Source organism: Excalfactoria chinensis, chromosome 2, assembly GCF_039878825.1.
Source record: "Excalfactoria chinensis isolate bCotChi1 chromosome 2, bCotChi1.hap2, whole genome shotgun sequence".
NCBI lineage: Eukaryota > Metazoa > Chordata > Aves > Galliformes > Phasianidae > Excalfactoria > Excalfactoria chinensis.
Window position 1 is genome coordinate 36463900 of NC_092826.1, and position 19699 is coordinate 36483598.

Below are 19699 nucleotides of genomic sequence, written 5' to 3' on the forward strand. Positions count from 1 at the left end.
CCCGCTCTCTCCCCCCGTCCCGACAAAGCCCGCTGTGGAGCGGCCCCTCCGCCGGCGGCAGCGCGCGTTGAAGCCTTACGCTGTGCGACACCGCCCTCAGCCGGACGGAGGGAGCGACGCCGAGCTGCGCCCGCACGGCCTCCTGCCCGCCGGCCAATCAGCGCCCGCTTTCCCCCCGCCCAAAATGCTCCCTGCGCCGCCGGCGTAGTGGCGGCGGGCAGCTTTCTGTGTGGGCTGGAGGCGGAGGTTGGGGGAGTACGGAGCTATTCGGGTGAGGGCACGCTGCCGTGCTCCTTGTTCTTTCTGTGTGTTTTCATTTGCTCTGTGAGAAAACGCTGTGCTTGTTTTTCTCTCCTTGCAAGTGCCTTCTCGCAGAGCAATGGATGGTGAAGGGAAAAGCTGCGTCTCTGTGGAGCTGTCCGACGTGTCGGAGTCAGATTCCTTCTCAGAGCCGGTGGGTAAACCTTGAGCCAGGAGTCAGCAGTTGAGTGGCCAAAAAGGAGCAGGAGATGCGGATCCGTTTTGTAACGCATCTCCTGTGTGAAGGAAGAGTGGAAGGGCTCACTGTGGAGCAGCAATTAGAAACTAAAGCTTGAATTCAGTACTGAGGGAGACCAGAAGGTGGAAGCAGCGCAGTTTATACCTGCTCTTTTAAAAGCTCCAACGCTGACATCATAACAAACCAAACAGACTCAGATTTAGCGGGGTGCAGCTTTAGGACGTGAGGACATCACGAAGCAAATGACAGCTGAGAGCTTCACAAGGAGAGAGGGAGGCAGTAAGAAAGAACAGCAAATAGCGGTAGACATCAGAGGTGTCTTACGATATCACCTGGGGGGTGTTCTGTGGAAAAAGTGGCCATTATAACCACACGTCTTTTCTTTGTCGATAGGCCTACCAGCCTTTGAGAGTTTACTTGAGGGTGAGGCCCTTTTCTGTAGCAGAACTGGAAAGCCGTGAAACTCAGGTTGGTTGTAGTATTAAGAAATGTGTTTTTTATTCCTTTCAGTAGGAAAAGTGGTTCTTTTTGGCTAGTATGTGTTGCCACAGTATTTCCAATCTGGCATCATTCAGCACTCTGAGCTGGCTGTAACAATACACTGATTTACAAAATCGAGCTATTTTACAAGTTGTCTCTCATTCTTCTTTGGAATGGGAAAATCCAGAATACTCGATGTTTTAAATGCTGTGGGACTGACTGAGGGAAATGGTGGGGTATGGTACCAGCTGGATTTCAGCTCTGCAGATCCAACTACTTTAGGACTTCTATTCACAAGCTCCTATGAGGATGGAGGCAACTGATGGATGTGCTGCTGATGTAGGATTGCCTTGTAGTTCATGAAGGGATTTAGTATGTCTGGACTGCATTCCTGATCCTGGCAATGTGAAGAGGATGCATAGGAGAGTATAGGTCAGAGCCTGGTGCAGTAACTGGTCTGAATGCAGTACCAAGCTTCTTAGTATGGCTAAGTCAGTTGATAAATGGAGTTGTTAATTGAGACTCCTGGGAAAAGCAGCATGACCTAGGTGTGTGTTACATGTATGGTCTATTTGTATGCCTAACCTCTGAACACGGATTCCAGGTTTAGCTACAACTGATCATCCTTACTGCTGATACTTGAAAACACTGGCAAGCAATATTGATGGTTGGGTGTAAAATCAATTTTTCTGTGATACTGCATTTTATATTTATCTCATTAAGTGAGTGCTGGGTAATTGTATCTTGCCTTTACTCAGCTGAATAAATGCAATCAAATCAGTTGTGAAACTAATTCAGTTTGCTTCACTACTGATAACATCATCTATCAATCAAAGAATGTGATTCAAATTTAGTTTGTGTATGATATTTGTAGCTTGTTTCAAACCAAAAATGATTGGAGAGGGGAAAATGGTGCATTTCTTTATATTTTGTTTCCATAGTTTTACAAAGTACTGCAGGCTCTAATCACAAAATACCAGAAAATGTAAGCTGGGGGGGTGGAAGGGAAAAGGTGTGGTAGGGAGGAGAGGGAAGAGAGAAAGGGAAAGGAAAAGAGGCAAAGGAGAGGAGGAGGGAGGGAGATGGAGGAAAAGAAAGGAACAAGAGACTGAGAAAGGGGAAGAAGAAAAGGCTGTGGAGAGGAAAGTGGGAGAAAGGCAGAAAAAATGAAGAGTGGGAGAAAAAGCAGAAAAGGGAAAAGAGAGAATATGAAAGGGTGAGGAGAGGTGGAAGGAAGGAGTTGGAGAAAGGCAGGAAAAGTAGAAAGAAAAGGGAGGGGGTGGGAGAGAAGGAGGAGGCAGGGAAGTAGAAAGAAGTTGCTAGAAGGAACCCAAGTTAAAATTTAAATCTCTTAGAAGACTCCAGACTATTGCCTTAATTTTATCTATGTTCTGGCTTTAATGTGAAGCGAGTATCTCCATAGTTGTTATGTTTCTCAGGAGAGACTATCTGTAAACTTCGCAAGTGTTCACAGATTTTTTTTTTCCTCTCCAGATAGATTTTTGCCTGAACAATTCTGTGGGATGTTTTGGTTCATCTTTTCTTGTTTTTAAGGTTTGTGTAACTATTGAAGATCCCCAGACAGTAATTCTTCATGCACCCAAAGAATCTCCTGCAATGAAGAACTGTGAAAGAGGAATCGGTCAGTCTGTACATAAATTTACCTTTTCTCAGGTAAGCAGGTTTTCTCTTATTTTTAATTATATAGTAAGTTGTATTTCTTAATTGAAGTCTCTCTGTTCTATTGCATGATTTGATTTTTCTTCTTTGAAAAGCAAACTGCTTACATTTAGGCTATTGTAACTGTCGATTTTCCGATCAATTGCAGTTGATACAGAGCAGGAAGGGTTCGTTGTTGTGCGTTGCTAGCAGAGCTGTTGAAAGCATCCACTGAACAGTATGCTTAATGAGTAGTATTCAGAGCAGTTAATTTCAGAAGTAAGAAAACATTAAAAGATAACTAAGTGCAGCTTTGAGTACCTCTTAGAATTAAGCAGGCATCCTGTAAGATCCCAACAGAAGATGCTGAATTCATTTCTAGGCAAGGCAGAAAACTAATTTGTTATCTGCTAGTTGCTATCATTCAGTGCCGTGATATCTATGATATGTTGAACTTCTTTGTGTTTATTGCTATTTTTTTCCCCCCCTCCACTCCTTTCTCCAAGGTCTTTGGGCCAGAAACTACTCAAAGCGAATTTTTTGAAGGCTCAACAAAAGAGATTGTGAGAGCATATGTTAATGGAGTGAATGGACTGGTATTTACTTATGGCGTTACAAATGCAGGCAAGACATACACTATCCAAGGTATTACTTACATACCAAAAAGCAACTGTAATAACCAAGTCAGGACTCTGTGCGAAGCTTGTACAAATACCTTAATTTTCTTTACTTATTTTAAGGAACTTCAAAAGACTTTGGTATTTTACCTCGCTCACTTGACATGATTTTTAACTACATAAGAGGCAGACAGTATCTGAAGATGAATTTTAAACCATATTTGAGTAATGATGTTAAGAAATTAGAAGAGGCACAAGTTAAACAAGAAGAAGCCATAAAAGCCACTCTTCTCGCATTGCTGAAAGAGGTCAGTGACTATATACTTCCTAATTACTGAATGGAGTTTAAAAAATCCATAATAGAATAGTCTTGTGTTTTACTGTTGTGTCTTTAGGTTTATTTTAATTTACTGTATGGATTCTTTGTCAGCTCTGGAGCAGTAAGGCAGCGGTGTTCAGAACTGAGAGTAAACTGGAAGAGCTTTCCACAGAGGGCAGCACCACACAGTTCAACACAAAAACTGTTGCAAAGCCTGGATTACCCTAGAGAAGTGGCTGTAGCTGTTGGAAAGTCTCTGAGGGGCCTGAGGCTGCAACAGGCTGGATGTGGCCCTGGGCAGCCTGGTCTGGTGGTTGGCAAACCTGCACATAGCAGGGGGGTTGAAACCAGGTGATCGTTGTGGTCCTTTTCAACCCAGACTATTCTATGATTCTATGATCTGACCTGCCAAAAAAACATGTTGCAGTGTTGATCTTTTGGGTCATATCTGCAAACTACAGAGCAGTTCAAATTCCAATCCTAGTTCAGAAGTGATGATGGTAATTTCTTTGCAGGCACAGCAAAGAGGAGGAGTCCTTTTTGGTGGGAGACTGTCCTAAGGCAGATTAAAAGTTTGTAAGCCTGTGATTTATGTAGCTTCATGTAAAAAGTAATTTTCTGATAGCAGCAAGTAAAATGAGATGCCACAAAATCATTTTCCTAGAAGGATTACAGCCTACTTTAGGGGATTTTACATGTCTTGCTTTATAACTGTGTTCTTTGAGTTGATTGTAGAATGCTTTGGGATGGAAAAGACCCCTAAAGATATTCAGTCTGGCACAGGTCTCTACTATGGCAGCTATAGCAAGTGTGTTCTATTATTTGCAGAGTAAGAAACAACTCTCAATTGAAAAATGGGCATCCTGGTGTATTTGGTTGTTCTGTACTCCTTATTCCAATCACATGTTTTCACAGGATGACTGTTTTATTTTATTTTCTAATGTCCAATTGCTTCTGGTAAATCAGAAGTATAATTCCATGCATTTAATGCCAGAATTCAGTCATTTCAGCTGATTATGATTCAAAGCAAGTCAGAATGAATTCTGAGAAGTATAGAAGTAACAATTGCCTGGCTTTTCTTTTTTCACTGGCCTTTAATACCAACATCCTTGTAACTCCAGTTATCTCTGAAGGAATATCCTTCTGTGACTCGCATTTGTATGTAAAATTCCACTTTAAAGTCTACTGTTTAGATTAAATTCTGCAAACTGAACTTGAGGCAGTCGAGTTAACTTTTGAGATAAGACCTCAGATGACAAACCTAAAAGATGCTAGAGTTTACATATTTATTTCAAGAGTCTTAAAAGCTCACTCATACTCTGTGTGTGTATGTGCATGTTTGGAGGGGGTGAGAAAAACTGACATTATCAGGAGGATAGTGAGTAAATATTTTGAACGTCTTTATGGAATCTATAAGCTTGCAAGAAGGAACAAGCAGGAACTTGAAGTTTAGAACAGGAGGTCAAATACTGCTTTATGGAAGAGAACTCGATACTTCACAGACATTCCTTTCTGTGAAATCACCTTCTGACTTTGCTAATAGTTTAGTTGCAGTAGATGATCTAGATGCTGATGCACTACAGGGAAAAACAAGCAAGACTCCACCATCAAGAAAGAAAGGTAAAAATGCATCTAGAAAATAATGCATGACAAGAACTTGTGTATGTGTTGCGATAGGTCAGTACTGATAGCTCAGCTGTGCTCCTGCTGAAGGCATGCTGCTTGTTAGCTTGTGAATAGCATAGCTGTTTGAATGCTCACTCAAGCTTGTAATCTGAGAGCAGATATGGTTTGGTGAGCTTGGTTTTGGTTTACATGGATTTCAGTAGGCTTTTTTCCCAGGCTCAGTTTACATGTCATGCAGAAAGAATCTGCTGGTGCTTTCATACTCTGTTGAAACCGCTCTGAATTACTGTAATACACTTGTATTTAATGTTCTCCTGTTTATGTTCATTACACGGTATTGGTGCAAAAACACACTTAGCATACTTCTCACTCTTTACTTCCCCTCCCTTTACTTGTTTTTCTTTTCCACTGGATTAAATATTGTTTTTTTTATTGGATTAAAAGCTACTTTACTTTCACTCCCATTCCCACCTGTCCGCTTACTTGCTACTAAATATTAGCTTCTGTCATAGGCAAGCAATATCAGTCCATGTTCCTGCTTGTATTCAGATAGACTTCATCTACTTTCCAGTTGTCTTATGATCTGAAAAATAATAGATAATACAGCATGTAATTCACTTAATTTTGTTGAAATCTCATTACAGAAATTTATTCTTGGCTGCTTTAGTCTGTCCTCTGCCCCATATCCTGCTCTCTGCCCCTTGAAGAGACTTGCTTCTCCAATCTGGTTGGTTGACCAAAATATTGGTCAGACTTAAGCAGCAACTTGTAAAGGCATTCTGGGTTGTCAGCCCAGTATTTTTAGAAACATTTCATTTACAGCTTGGGTAAAGTTTGCTTAACAGTTTGTTACTTCAATATTTAAACCCTAAATACTAGAATTACTGTCTTGTTTCACTTCTGTTAGTCTCACTGTCTGTTCGTTTGGATGTAACAGTCTCTTATTTCCTCAAGGAGACTGAAAGCATCTCAAATACTGTTGCAAATACTTGTCACGTGGAGCTGACTTCTTCCAAATGTATTTCAAGAAATCTGCCTTCAGATTCACCAGGTAAAGTGGAAAATTGATTCAGTAAAAATGGTTAAAAGCTCTGGAACTTAAGAATATAAGTGAGTAATTATAGGTAGATTTAAAAATCTTATTCTTAGTTATATCTTTACCAAATTTAAAAAGCTGAACTTGGGAGGAGGAATAACAGTGTAGCTTTGCGCCTTCTGTGGGAAGATAGCTCAAATCCTGTGCATGTTCTGGGTACAGGTGCCTGCTGTGAATGTCCTTAGAGTACGGTCAGTTATCCTGTACTGCATACGTTGTTGTAAAACACATAAATGAAAGCCACCTTGTTTTAGAGATTTATATATATTACCTTGGCATTAGAGACCACTACAATTATCAAAGGTTTATCAATGTTGTTGTTTGACTACTAAACTAGTTTCCCTTTTTGGTTAGCAGAGAAGAATTTTGTTCCAAATGACACCTATCGGACCAATATACAGCAAAGAACACAAGCATCTGTGTGGGTTTCCTTTTGTGAGATTTATAATGAATATGTGTATGACCTCTTAAGTGTATTATCTACGTTAAAAAATCAGAAGCGTAGAGTCTTAAGAATTTGTGAAGATCAAGGAGGAAACTCTTATATTAAAGGTAACAATAATATTTTATCACCCTGGCAGTTTCATAGGATGTCTTTGATCAGAAATATATGTAAAAGGTCTCTTTTTGCAGACTTGAAGTGGATTAACATTCAGAGCACTGAAGAAGGCTGCAAAATACTAAAAATAGGAAACAAGAACCGAAGCTTTGCTTGTACTAGAATGAATGAGCAGTCAAGCAGGAGGTTTGTTCCACTAATTTATGAGCATGCTCTCTTTTCTGTTAAGGAGATGAGGAGGGGGAGGGAGGTGAAAACTTCAGAGTGCCTATTATTAAATGAGCCAATCTTCAACAATATCTTAAGACTTTCCTTGATTACTCTGGTTCAATGCCCTTGGAAAACCAAAGTGATCAAATCACATCTGGTTTGAGTGTCAACGTAACCATGCACTTTGGCGAATGTTAACCACTTTGAGCGGGGATGGCTGTGTAAGGTCTTCAAAGAGAAAAGCTGGGTAATTCTTCTTACTGACAGTATAATTCCTGGAAACCCGGAGCCTGTCAGTAGGGACTGTAAGAAGGAATGAGTCTTGCAGTGCCTGTTGGTGCTTCTAGATTACCTAGGTGCTGTCGCGTTGCATTTTTGTGGCCGAGTTTACTTGATCTCTTCAGAATTATGACATCAGCTGTTAGTCTCTCTGGGACAGGGAGAATCTGGTTTAACTGAGTAGGAGGGAATATATGAAAAAAGTGGTTTACTTGCTATTGGAACTGTCTTCCTGCTTGTTTTTGAAGTCCTCTTAATAATTTGTTCTTTAACTGTGGAAGGGCATGCTGTATATTTAGCTACTATGGTCATAGTGCTACTGAGCCTGCTTCTTCTCTAAAAAGACAATTATGCTGTTTTGTATTAAAGACAGCTTCCTTCAGATTTCAAGTGGTACTTCCATATGACTTTCACTCAAGATTAAAGTGGTGCAGAAAAGAAATGCGTGCTTGTTTGGCAGAGTTTTGTGCTTAGAATATTATTTTTGCTCCAGGGAGTACCCCAACTTCCATTTGGCTTGTTCTCAAATTGAGCTGTATGTTCTTCTGGTTTGTGTTGCTTTTTAAGAAACTTCTCTTGAACTGTGGGTTGGTGATGTGGTGTAAAGCACAGCTTTAAATCTCTCCTGAAGAAGTTTGTCTTCTACAGTATGTGTTTCCTCATTTACTGGATAATCTGGGAGACCTATAAGGTTCTGGAACTTTCTCTTTGGTTTCACATAACAGGTCTATTATTTTTGTCTTTATAGCTTGATGTCTAAAACAGAGTAACAACAGCTTTTCAATTATTAGTAATCCAACCTTTCTGGAAAACGGAATAGTTTTGAAACTCCATGAGTAGCTATGGATGTTAAGAAGTAGGCAGAATTACAGGACTGTTGAGCCTTCACTTACTCTTCAACCTATTCATTTCTAAGAAGTTAATGCTTCAAATTTAATGGGTTCACATACTGTCTACATTTTGTATACTTAAGTGGCTACGTGAATATTCATTTTCTGATCAGTAAACTTCAGGGAATTAGCTTGTTCTTTTTCCAGGACAGCTGGTAGGTTTGTTGTGATGTTTTTCCTCTTTCCTTTTATTTAAAGAAATGAAAAGTCATAAAATACAACCTGTATAGCTGCTTTTTGCTGCTGGATGAATGCATTGCAAGGGTAACTAATATAAATTAGAGAGGTTGTTTTTGACACAGAATTTTCTGTAGCATCCAAACATTACTTTACTTCAGTGTCTTCCTAATTCTTGTAACTCTGGTTTATTAAAATGTCTTCTTTTACATTCCAGTCACAGTATATTTTCAATCCGGCTGCTGATTCTAACTGATGAACACCAACCACATGTTCTTAGAGTTTCAGAGTAAGTAAATGCTTCAGCTGACTACCAGAACACAAGTGGTTTTTTGAAAAGCTGATAAGGTGTAAGCATGCAAAACTGCAGAACGTCCTTGATTTTTCATTTTTCACTTAAAAAATGAAAAAAAATCATCTGAGAGCTGAGAAGGAAATCCAAACTGCTTCGGTTTCATAAAACTGGCTGGAAACCTGATAGGTACAAGAGTAGAAATGTTTCTCTGCATCCTATTCTGAAGTTTAGCTGAAGGAATCTTTTTTGGAAGAATGCCTATGCAGTTTTAAATGAAGTCTATAAGCAGGCATCTTTGGATGTGCTGAATGGAGCAGCAATCTTATTCAAGAATCTTTATATTCATTGGTAAGATTGTTTAGTGCTGTTGCGTTTAATAGTTTGCATAGTGCCTTCCAGATGGGATATGTAAACACAACTCACTCTGTAATCTAGGTAGGCTGAAATGTGTTACACTTTTTCCTTCAGGTATCTGAAGTGTAAAAGAGACAATTCTATTTTCATACTGTTTAGAAACATGCTTGCTTACATGTTCTGAATAATTCTTCCCTTCAGGTTGACTTTCTGTGACCTGGCTGGGTCAGAGAGGTGTAATAAGACACAAGCCTTTGGAGACAGGCTAAAAGAAGCAGGAAACATTAATAATTCTCTTCATATCCTTGGAAAATGCATTGCAGCACTGAAACAGAATCAAAATGCGAAGTAGGTAACAAGTTGTAAGCAACATGCTGTGTGTTAGGTTGAAAACTGAAGTATCTCTTTATGCTTCTATGAAGGGTTCGTGTGATAAGAAGAAAATGTGAATTTTCAAAATCTTGTAAGCCTTATTTATTCCAGAGATCACTGGAGTACCTGAAATTACCTCTTTCATTAAACTGCATGGAGGAAGAAGTAAAAAAAAGGCAATTAAGTGAGGAAAAAAGCCAATTAGCAGCAAAACTACAGTGCTTTTTCCTTAGTATTTGCATATAAGCCATATACTTAGTGTACAGAGCTCCTGTTTTGTTCTCAACCCTTCAACCTCCAATTTATACAGATGGACTCATTAGATGATTGACAGATCTCTTGTAAAAAGAGGCTGAAACAAGACGAGCTGTTTTCTAACACTAAGTAACAGTGATGCTGACACTTTACATCTCTTACTTTTAAATAATTTAACTGGCTGGAGAGCTTATTGTATCTAGGAAAGACCTTGTTCTTTGAGGTGAACTAGTTTAGCTTCAAATCCAAGCACTGTACTTTAGCTACTTCCTTAAAGAGAAACAGAACTAAACCAAGCTTACAGTATTGCACAGGCCTTTTCACATATTATATTCTGTTTCACAATTTCATTGTTCTTTTTTTCCCTGAGGATGAAGCCAAGCTATATTCCATTCAGAGAGAGCAAATTGACTCGCCTGTTTCAGCCGTTCTTTTGTGGAAAAGGCAAAGCTTGCATGATTGTAAATATCAATCAACATGCTAATACATATGATGAAACACTGCATGTAATGAAATTTTCAGCTATAGCCAAACAGGTAAGAGCACACCTAATTTCCCTGCTCTAGAACTGTAGAATATCCTGAGTTGGAAGGGATCCACAAGGATCATTGAGTCCAACTCTCAGTTCCACACAGGAGCACCCAAAAATCAAACTCTGTCTGAGAGCATTGTCCAGACACTCCTGGAACTGTGTCAGCTTGGTGCCGCAATCACTACCCTGGGTGCCCTGTTCCAGTGCCCAACTGCCTTCTGGTAAAGAAGCTTTTCTAACACTGAGTGTGACCCTCCCTTGATGCAGCCCCATGCTTTTTCTTCAGGTCCTGTTGCTGTCACCAGCAAGCAGAGCTCCCTGTGAGGAGCTGCAGGCCACTCCTCGCAGATATCTCAGATATTTTTCTAATAATTTTTAGCTGCAACTTTCACGATAGAATAAGCGCATGCACTCAGAATCAAGTTTTTCTAATATGCTCTAACATACGTACTTATGTTTAAGTAGGATGAGTTGCTGAGTAGAGTATTTCAGAAAGCAGTAAATGCTTTGCAGGTTTTGCTTTTAGCTTTTTGTCATCTTTTCAGGAAAGTATGCCTAAGCTTGGTATTATTTTAGTGGGTTGGGGAAACCCCTTTCTATACATCCCCACCACATTTTCTCGTAGATCTTTCCATTTCCATTTGCTGCATTACTGAAGTTTTAACTTTCGTATTGATGTTTTCGTCTGCTTAAAGCCATGAGCAGTTTTGTTAATGTTGTTGTAATCATTAAACATTGTAAGCACAGCAGTGCATTTCTGCTACTTCTTCCTGCTATTCTGACATCTGCGGTATTGATGACATTGATAAGTCTGTGTTCAACTCTGGGTTTTTCAGGTTATCCAGACTGTCCTACCAAAAAATTTAAGTGACTTACCACCAAAGTTAGTTGGAGGTGATGGCAAACCTATTGTACGCTTTGATGTGAACACATCTGTGGATGACTTTCCTGACTGTAACGAAACCTCTGCAGAAGAGGAAGTGGACATCACCATTCTGAGTCATGAGGTAGATAAGCATCTACTAAAAATTGTATCCAAGGCCATTGGTACTGGCTCTCGTATTAGGAATGTGCTGTAAGAGGTATTCTGGAGACTGTATCAAATGAGAACTGTAGACTTTTGTGTTTAAAGCACAGAGTTATTTACCTGCTCATGCTCTTCTGAGAACAGCATCAACAAGATGAGATGTGGCATTTTTAGAAACAAAGCTATGCATTTTAATGACAGTAGACCACCAGTTGATATTTGAATGCCAAAATATGCCAACAATAATTTTATTTTGATAGCGTAAACAGTTAAGATGGATGGAGGTTGGCTTCGCAGTAGGAGAAATTCAAATTTGATAATGTTTAGTCCTTGATACAGTCTCCCTGAGAAGAGGCATGTAGAAAGGCCCTCTGTAAATGTCTTATCTGTATTAATATATGCATATGGAAATGCATATCTGTCTTATTTTTTTAACTGAATTATGTTAAATTTAGGATCTCTTGAAAACTGCGGAGAACCTGAAGGAGAAGCTAATTGCAGAAAGGCAAAGTAAACTCCTTCTGGAGGTGAATATACGTAGAGAGATGGCAGAAGCAATGTTCCGACAGCTGCTGGAAACAGAGGAAGCCTGGAGGCAAGTCATGTTATAGTCCTATTCAAGGCTGAAACAATTCCCCATTTATAAATACAGACACTTATGTATACATATGAGTGTGTGTGTATATGTAAGATATGCCTGCTCTTGCTGTTTTGAGAAGCTAGGGCTGGCTGGTTTCAAAGCTTCAGTTGAAAAGGAAAGAAGGAATGTTAAACTGTTTTACAGATCAGTCTCTTCCTATGTACAATGAGAAGGTAATGTTGCTTTCTGTTGAATTTCATTTAATTTGCAATTATGAAAGGTTGTCCTGTCCCGTTATCCATACTTAGCAGGTACAGAAGACTGTTATTTGAACTCAAGGCATGTGATCCCTCTCAAAAAGGCACTTGGTCATTGTATGCTAACATATATGTATGTGCTTCAGGTGGTTCGAATTGCATCTCCTTGCACTTTCCTTCTGGTTTGTTGCTCCTGGATGATTTATGAAGTTTTCTTACTTTAGCATCTTAATAATGGAGTCAGCCACAGTAATTTGTCACTAACTTGGGGATTTTTTTTTTCGAGTGTATCCAGATTGCTCAAGCTGAATTCACTTCCTCTTAGCTCTTCTCTTCTTGAAATCAGCTTCCTGCTGTTTGAGTAACTAACAGACACTTACTCAACGTTAAGTTCCCAAACTGCATGCTCTATGGTTTAACACCTGCACTGTCTTCAAAATTACTGGGGTTCCTTGGCTAGACACGCAAAACTATTAGTGATGCTTTTTATCTGTTAAACTGACATTCTGTCTCTGCTGGGCTGGTGTTCTAAATTGTGGCAAGACTAATGTATGCCTTCTGTAACTTGAAATAGTAAAGCCCAGTGAATTTGTCATTTATCTTTAATGTGAGAACAAACCATGAAAGATATCTATCCCTCCTGCCCAGCTTCCCTGGAAAAATGCTTCAAATATCAGCCCTAATTGGGTGTAATGATATCTACCATTACATGCTGCTGGGTTTTTTAATTATAATTTGTTTCCCAGATCTTCCAAGACATGACCCAAAGCGTCTAGTTTAAAATATTATGCAGGCATCTGATTTTCTAGCAGTCATGGAAGCAGCAGGGACTTCTACGAGTAATGCAGCTATGAGCATTTGTGCATCTCTGATATATCAACAGTTTGATTTCAAATTGAGGTGTTGTTTTTTTTTTTTAACCTTTTAAGGGATAGAATCACTTGAGCATTTTGTGATTCTAACTAGTTGTAATTTAGAAGAGGGGGGAAAAAGGGGCATGGAGAAAGGGAGCTGTTGTCTGTGTATATGAGATAAGGTGCATGTGACTTTTGTGTGGGCAAGTTAGTTGACAAAGGTGTCTTGTGATGATGAAACATCTTAATTCCTGTGTAGTCGTAATTTCCACCTGAGTGCTTGCTTCCCACTGAAATGGGATATTAATACTTAATATAAAGTTACCTGTTTTTCAGCTGTGAAATTCAGTGTTACTGGAGATTCATGCTCCTGATTTAAGTGCTTAGGTACAACAGTGTGGCAAACCATTTAAGAATCACGGATCCTTTTACTTTTGATCTGCTGCTACTATGGCTTTCAGCTTCAAACAAGAGTGATGTAGTTTGTGCTGAGATCTGTGGCTGTGTTTAACAACTTCTGTTGACGCATTGAAGAGATCAGAGTAACCACATCAGGTCTGAGTTCTGGCATGCTTTTTTGTATACTCAAGCATTATGCCTTGATGCAAATCTGTAATATCTTTGAGAATTAAAATGACAAAAGGCCAATAATAATAATACTTAGTCTCCTATGTTCTCTATTAATGTTTAAATGAATAACTGGTACTGCAATTTGGTCACGTGTAGTCAAGTTGTAGTAGCTGGGATGCTAGTATATTAAATGACTGATGTTTCCTTCTCAGCAACCGCTTGGAAGATATGAAAGACAGTTATGAAGAAAAACTGGAGAGCAAGTTTGAAATGTATAAAGAAGCCATCAAGAAGCATGCGTACATGTGTGCAATGGAACAAATTGAAGACCATTATGTTCCTATAGAAGAATTCATAGCTGAACAAGAGAAAGTTGAGGTACAGCTTGACTACTGCTAAAAACTGTGTGCTGATAAGCTGACTCCCTCACTATAGCTTTCCAGAATTGTTCAGGAATTACACGTTAACACTGAACATTCAAAGTAGCTGTAGTGATTCAGCCTTGCTAATTCTTACCATAGGGACAGAGATTTTGTCTAATGCTACCTATAGCGTATGTCTAAAATTCCCAGTCTTTGAGAGCAAAGTTCAATTAAATCCAAGTCGTATTTATCTCTGTAATGGAATGATCACAATACCTTGAGGGCTAGTTTGCACAATAGTCTGGCGATGTGAATATTCTTGGAATTGGAGGGTGTAGAGTAAAAAGTTGGCCTGAAAGGGCTGGTGGGCAATTTAGTACAGGGTAGCTATTTTATTTATAATGGTCTCTGGTCCAAAGTTCTAAGTGGAGTTTACATGATAAGAAACAGTGTTGAGAAACAGTGTGCCTCCGGTGGCGCAGCGGTAGAATTCCCGTTTGCAACACCAGGGGGCCCGGGTTCGAATCCCCCCCTGTGGAGCAGGGGGTAGAAGTGCTGCTCTGCTACACAGAGGGCTCGAATCCCGGGAGTTGGACTCGATGATCTCTAAGGTCCCTTCCAACTTGCACGATACTATGATACTATGAAACAAATTTGGTGCAGGAGAGCACTTAACTCACACTTTGGACTATCCAGTAGCTGGTGTCAGTAAGTTGCTATTCCTTGCACAGTATGAAGAGTGAGCAGATCCTCAAAACTAAGCAAGTATCCTGTGTAAATAATTCCTAAAAGAACTCCTAGAAGTTCTTATGAACAGAGCTATGTTCCTTAATGGTGATTTTTCAGCCACAGTCAGCACGACTTTCACCCAAAATGATCTATAAACTGCATATGCGTGTGTAGTATCATTAGAGGACAGGGTGCAGTGCTTGGGGTTGAGTAGAGATTTAGACCAATTCTGCCATGTCCTCTTTTTTCAGGATAGAGAGAGTAAAATATTGCAATTGGAAAGGCAACTTCATGAACAGTCGGGAAGGCTGTTGACTCTGGGAAGTCTACATTCAGATGTACTGACTACTGAAAATGGCATGGAAGCAGGTGGGAATCTAAGCTGGCTAGTTGTAGTTCAAATTATATTTTGTTTTCTGCATGAAAATCAAACTACTTTTGCCTGTAAATCTTACAGACAAGATGATGAAGAGAGACAATGAAGGACTGCAGAAACAGTGCATGGAGAAAGATGAGGTAGCTCTTGCTTACTATTTAGCAAATCTGGGAGTAGCAGTCCTAAACTGGCATGTTTTCAATACTTAAAGAACTGTGCCATAAGGGGGGGGGTGGAGGGGGAAAAAGAATGAAAACTCCTGTAAGTGGGTGTCAAGTTTACGGAAGAACCCTTATTTGATTGTGGATGATTCATGCCAGAGACTGGCTGTGTTCTGACTATAGTTTGTTAAAGGTATCTACTACTATGCTAAGTCATGTGGCAATCATAATGCAAGGTGGGAGGAGGGGAAGTTGAGTACTTAATGCTGAAATGCATTGTTCTCATTTTGGAAATGCTGCCTTCTCACACACAGGGAAACACTTGAAGAACCTGGTGGCAGTTTAGATCTAGAGCCAAAATACTGCATTAAACAAGTATAGAATTCCACCATCCGCTTAAGTTTAGGTAATGAGCGAGGTCTCTCCTTAAATAAGATCCCTCCAGTTCTGAAACGGCACGTAAAAACTGAAGTTGTGGGCTTCAGTCTGTATTATGGTAAACAATACTGTTTTCAGAAAGATACTTCTAGTCTACATATCACACAACTCTTTCTGTAAGGCTGTAGGTAGTTTCCCATGTTTAAAGAAGATGGAGGGGAGGGGTATGATGAGGCTTGCTCCTTTCACTAATAACAAATAGAGGTACGGTTTGGAGAAACAGTTCCAGCTGGTTCTAATATACCATGTGAATGGCAAGTGAACTTAAATCCATTTCTATTAAAAAAGTATAGTCCAAAAATAACTTTTCCTTACCAAATTTAATGTCTCGTTTTACAGCCCTGGCATTTATTATCCACTCCTAGTCTTGATAGCTCTACAACATTTTCCATTTCCTGTGTCAATTTCAAATTATGATGCCAGAATGCAAATCTGGCTTCAATGCTTGATAGGAACACTCAATATTGATTCTTCTTGGTTGCCTTGCTGCCTGGCAATATCTGGAATGAGCACAGTTCAAAGCAGCTATTTTGATTAGTGCCCTTCCACTGCTTTGCCTCACAGTATCTGTATGTGTGTGAGTGATTGACTACTTTTCTTCACTCTCACTCACTTTGGTCTGTGTTTAACAGTTTTTATTGAGCAATCTAGAAGTTCCTCCTACAACCGTGTTGATGTAAATTCTTATAATATATTTCTAGTTTGAATGTTTTTTTTCCCCCTCTAAAGACTTACCTGTCTTAATCTGTCTATATTAAAATCCATCTTCCCATCAGAAAGTGAGGTTTTCTGTTGTAACTGCACTCCAGAATAAGAGATGAGAGAGAATTCTTCTAACTACCCTTACAGAAAAGGAGCAGATCGTTCTAGAAGTCTGTACTGCTGTTTTGGTTGCCAAGTCTGTGCAATCCATTAGCTTTATCACAATGGCCCTTGAATACTCTGGTTATGTGTCTTGCTAGAAATAATGCATTTGGACATTAGGATTTGGAAGAAGCAGTTTTCATCTTGGTTGCTTTGATCTTAGTTTGCAATATTTGGTATTAATCAGAAGGGCTTTCAGTGTATGTACCAGTTCTAGTCATGGACTAAGTTCATATGGAATATGGTGTCTTGAAACTCGAATGTGTATGGGTTCTATTTTCAGCTTATAAAATCTTTGAAGCTTAAAATACAGAAATTAAATGAAGCACTGCTGGAAACTAATGAAGGCTACAGAAAAATGGCAGACGAGAACAGCAGGCTGAAGCACACAATCATGCTTAAGGTTTGTCAGCCTTTTCCAAACAACCTTAATATGGCTTGTTTCTGTAGTTAGATTGGCTGGTTCTATGTTTGCACATGTAAAAACACTGTTCAGTCTTTGTTTTTGAGCTTACAACCCTCAGGTTTCACACCTTGGCTTTGTGTCTTGTATTATAAGATTCCTTTCTTCTCCTTTGTTATAAGACTCCTTTATTATTAAGTAATGGACTTAGTCAATAGGGAAACTCACTGTACTGACAATTCTTGCTGACCTAAAGATGCCCTAACCTGTTGTCAAGCACACAAAATACAACTCAGAACTCTTGCAGAATCCTCTCTAATCATGAAGTGTTTTGCTGAAGGCAGGAAAATGGTTGTTACACTAGTGTTAATGCAGCAAAACCTGTGGGTTATGTCTTGAAACCTGTGCTACCCCTCCTGAAGAGGTGGCTGAGCTGGCTGAGCTTTAGACAGGTAAACTTCAAATGCTTCATAAAGATGACAGCACCTGACCTCTGGCAATTAATGGCTGCCAAAGTAAAAAATGAAAAATTGACCTCTTGATGTTTTGCATCTATGCCTCATTTATAAACTGCAAATGAAACCATGTATAAGGTTGCTGTGGTTTTTCCTCTGTGTATATTAAACTACATTCTGCATTTAAGTTCCAAGTCTGAGATTGAAGATTAGTTATATTCAGCTTCCTATGTCTTCATACCTGTTAAGAAAAATGGTGTTGTCTTGTTAGCCATAAGGTCTAGAGAGTGTCCTTGAGACTCTGTTCTACTCACTCAAAGAAAGTTACTTCATTCTGGTTAGCAGACTTGGTAACTGTGATATGAATTTGGATTTGACCAGTTTTGTTTCAGTAGTAAGCTTGCAGCTGAATACTGGAAAGACTTCTTTATTTGGTTCCTAGAACAAATGAAATTGTTTGTGTGGTGTGGCTGAGCGTTTTAGTGTCAGTTTATTCTGTCGGACCCTAAGTAGATCTGTTGGCATGATAGTTTGCCATTCTCTTTAATTATGTAAAAGTAATCTAGAAGAAATGGCTGCTGGATAGCCATTTGATATAGTAATCATAGGGTTGTTTACTGAAAACAATAAAATTGTCTGAAATAGGAAGTCATTTGTACAAAGAAGACTTCAGAGTGTTCATGCAGCTAATGCAGCCTTATGCTCACAGGATCAAGAAATGAATAGTCTCCAGAACTGGGCTAAACGTGTTCTTGAGCTTGAAGAAACGGTGTCTTCCCTGCAAAAAGAACTTGATGAACGCAAAAAGCATTTCTCTGTTGAGGACTCAAAACAGCAGAAACCCAGGAGAGGTTTGTTGGCTAACCTGAAATCCACAGTAGCAGGTACTGCTAGCACACCTCTTGGCAGAGGCTGGGGGAAGCATGAAGAGGCTTCAACCTCAAGAAAACACGTACTGTTTGCTCATAAAGCAAAGGAATAATAGTTGATTAACAAAATTAGCAATTACTGGACTGCTTTATCAATCTCATACTGTTGGTAGGTGCTTCTTTTTCTACTCTTAGATGCCCTCTTTATTATTATGTTAAATATTTTATTCAATATTTGTCAGTTATGTCCTATTAGGTATAGAGCTATGTAAGTATGGACCCAAACTTCTGCTTTTATGATTGATATGGGGATGCTATTTGAGGTGGATCAATATTAAAAATCAGTGGATTTTATACATCTTAAATTCTTAAGTAACTGCTATCAGGGTCTCTTGTGTTTATATGCAATTCACACAGAGTGGAATATTCTTCATCTGTTGCTTGATACCTTTAGAAATCAAGTATTTTATTTTATTATTGGTTCCTAGAAATGAGATGTCCTGTAATAAGCAGCTAGAATAGCTTGCTTCTTCTAAACTATTGTAACTTTGACCTGAGAACTACCCTCTTGGGACTAAGCTGACCAAATAAGACTTCGTATAAGAAACAAAACGAGATCTTATTTATCTTCTTGCTGGCTAACTTGCTTTATAGAGGAATTTGTTTTAATATCATTTAAATTTCCATTAAGTGTAAATGTTAAACTTTGAAAAATTTATAATAAATAAAACTTTCAATTATTATATCAAGCTTTGTTCATTTTATAAAGGATGCATTCAGTAAAGCCACAGATTAGGACAGATCATAAACTGAGGCTGAACTGCCACAGTGATTGACATGATGGCCTTGAGTTTAAAGAATCATAGCTCTAGTTGTAATTTACCTGTATCCACCAACTCAATGTAACAGCAAGACTGGAGCATAGTAAATCTGAAAGTAGTTTTCTTGCAGCTATTTCAGTCTGTAAGAGTGAAATTTTTTGTTTACTTTCCCAGTAGTTTAAAACAAAACAAAACAAACAAACACTGTGCCTGTAGGAGTTGAAGAATTGCTCTGAAACAAAGCAGAGCTTTTAAATAAATTGGAATGCTCAGCTTGTGCTGTTTCTCATGATGGAGGGGAACCCAGATTAGCATGAGAACCTTCTCTTCATGCTGGAGTCACTAGGTGGTGCAGCTTTCCTGCATGATGCTGCAACAGCCCTTTGCTGATGTGAAAGCTCCTCCAAGTGACTTGAGCCAGTGCTGGTATTGTGTGTTGAATATGGGTTATGTGGCTCCAGTAGTTCTAAAAGCCTATGCTCCCTACCAGTAGGGTAGGGAACATTTTGGTGTTGCACTACGATACGTTGAGTACTGATCCCTTGAATGAAAAGGTTAAGTACAAATTGCTCTAGGATCAGCAGTAGTCAAACAGTAGGCTAAAGCTATAATATTTCAATGATTTCACATCATGCTTTGACACACTTGTCACTGGTCTGAGATTTTATGTGAGCAGATTTACTTAAGGCCTGCAATATTCTATTCTCTCAGCAA

General features: G+C 39.1%; 1 protein-coding gene across 2 annotated transcripts; it reads left to right on the top strand.

Annotated features, from left to right (window-relative positions):
* Window positions 1-217: 217 nt before the first annotated feature.
* LOC140248557 (kinesin-like protein KIF20A) lies at window positions 218-18791 on the top strand. Of its 2 annotated transcripts, none has more exons than XM_072329384.1 (19): window positions 218-271; window positions 363-454; window positions 893-967; window positions 2534-2653; window positions 3145-3283; window positions 3379-3563; window positions 6155-6251; window positions 6651-6848; window positions 6930-7041; window positions 8629-8700; window positions 9262-9408; window positions 10058-10223; window positions 11056-11226; window positions 11702-11841; window positions 13720-13885; window positions 14850-14967; window positions 15056-15114; window positions 16721-16840; window positions 18005-18791. In XM_072329384.1, the coding sequence occupies exons 2-19, from the start codon at window positions 380-382 to the stop codon at window positions 18275-18277; spliced, it is 2433 nt and encodes an 810-aa protein (XP_072185485.1). In that variant the 5' UTR covers window positions 218-271; window positions 363-379; the 3' UTR covers window positions 18278-18791. The 2 variants fall into 2 exon arrangements, with proteins under 2 accessions (XP_072185485.1, XP_072185486.1); XM_072329385.1 differs by having other exon boundaries at window positions 6654-6848.
* Window positions 18792-19699: the final 908 nt, after the last annotated feature.

What these genes read in the sequence shown, in the direction of transcription:
- LOC140248557 (XM_072329384.1), top strand. Translation starts at nt 380, where the DNA reads ATGGATGGTGAAGGGAAAAGCTGCGTCTCTGTGGAGCTGTCCGACGTG. An exon ending in CTGAACAAGAGAAAGTTGAG is followed by an intron (nt 13,886 to 14,849) that starts GTACAGCTTGAC and finishes CTCTTTTTTCAG; the next exon opens with GATAGAGAGAGTAAAATATT. An exon ending in AGCACACAATCATGCTTAAG is followed by an intron (nt 16,841 to 18,004) that starts GTTTGTCAGCCT and finishes TTATGCTCACAG; the next exon opens with GATCAAGAAATGAATAGTCT.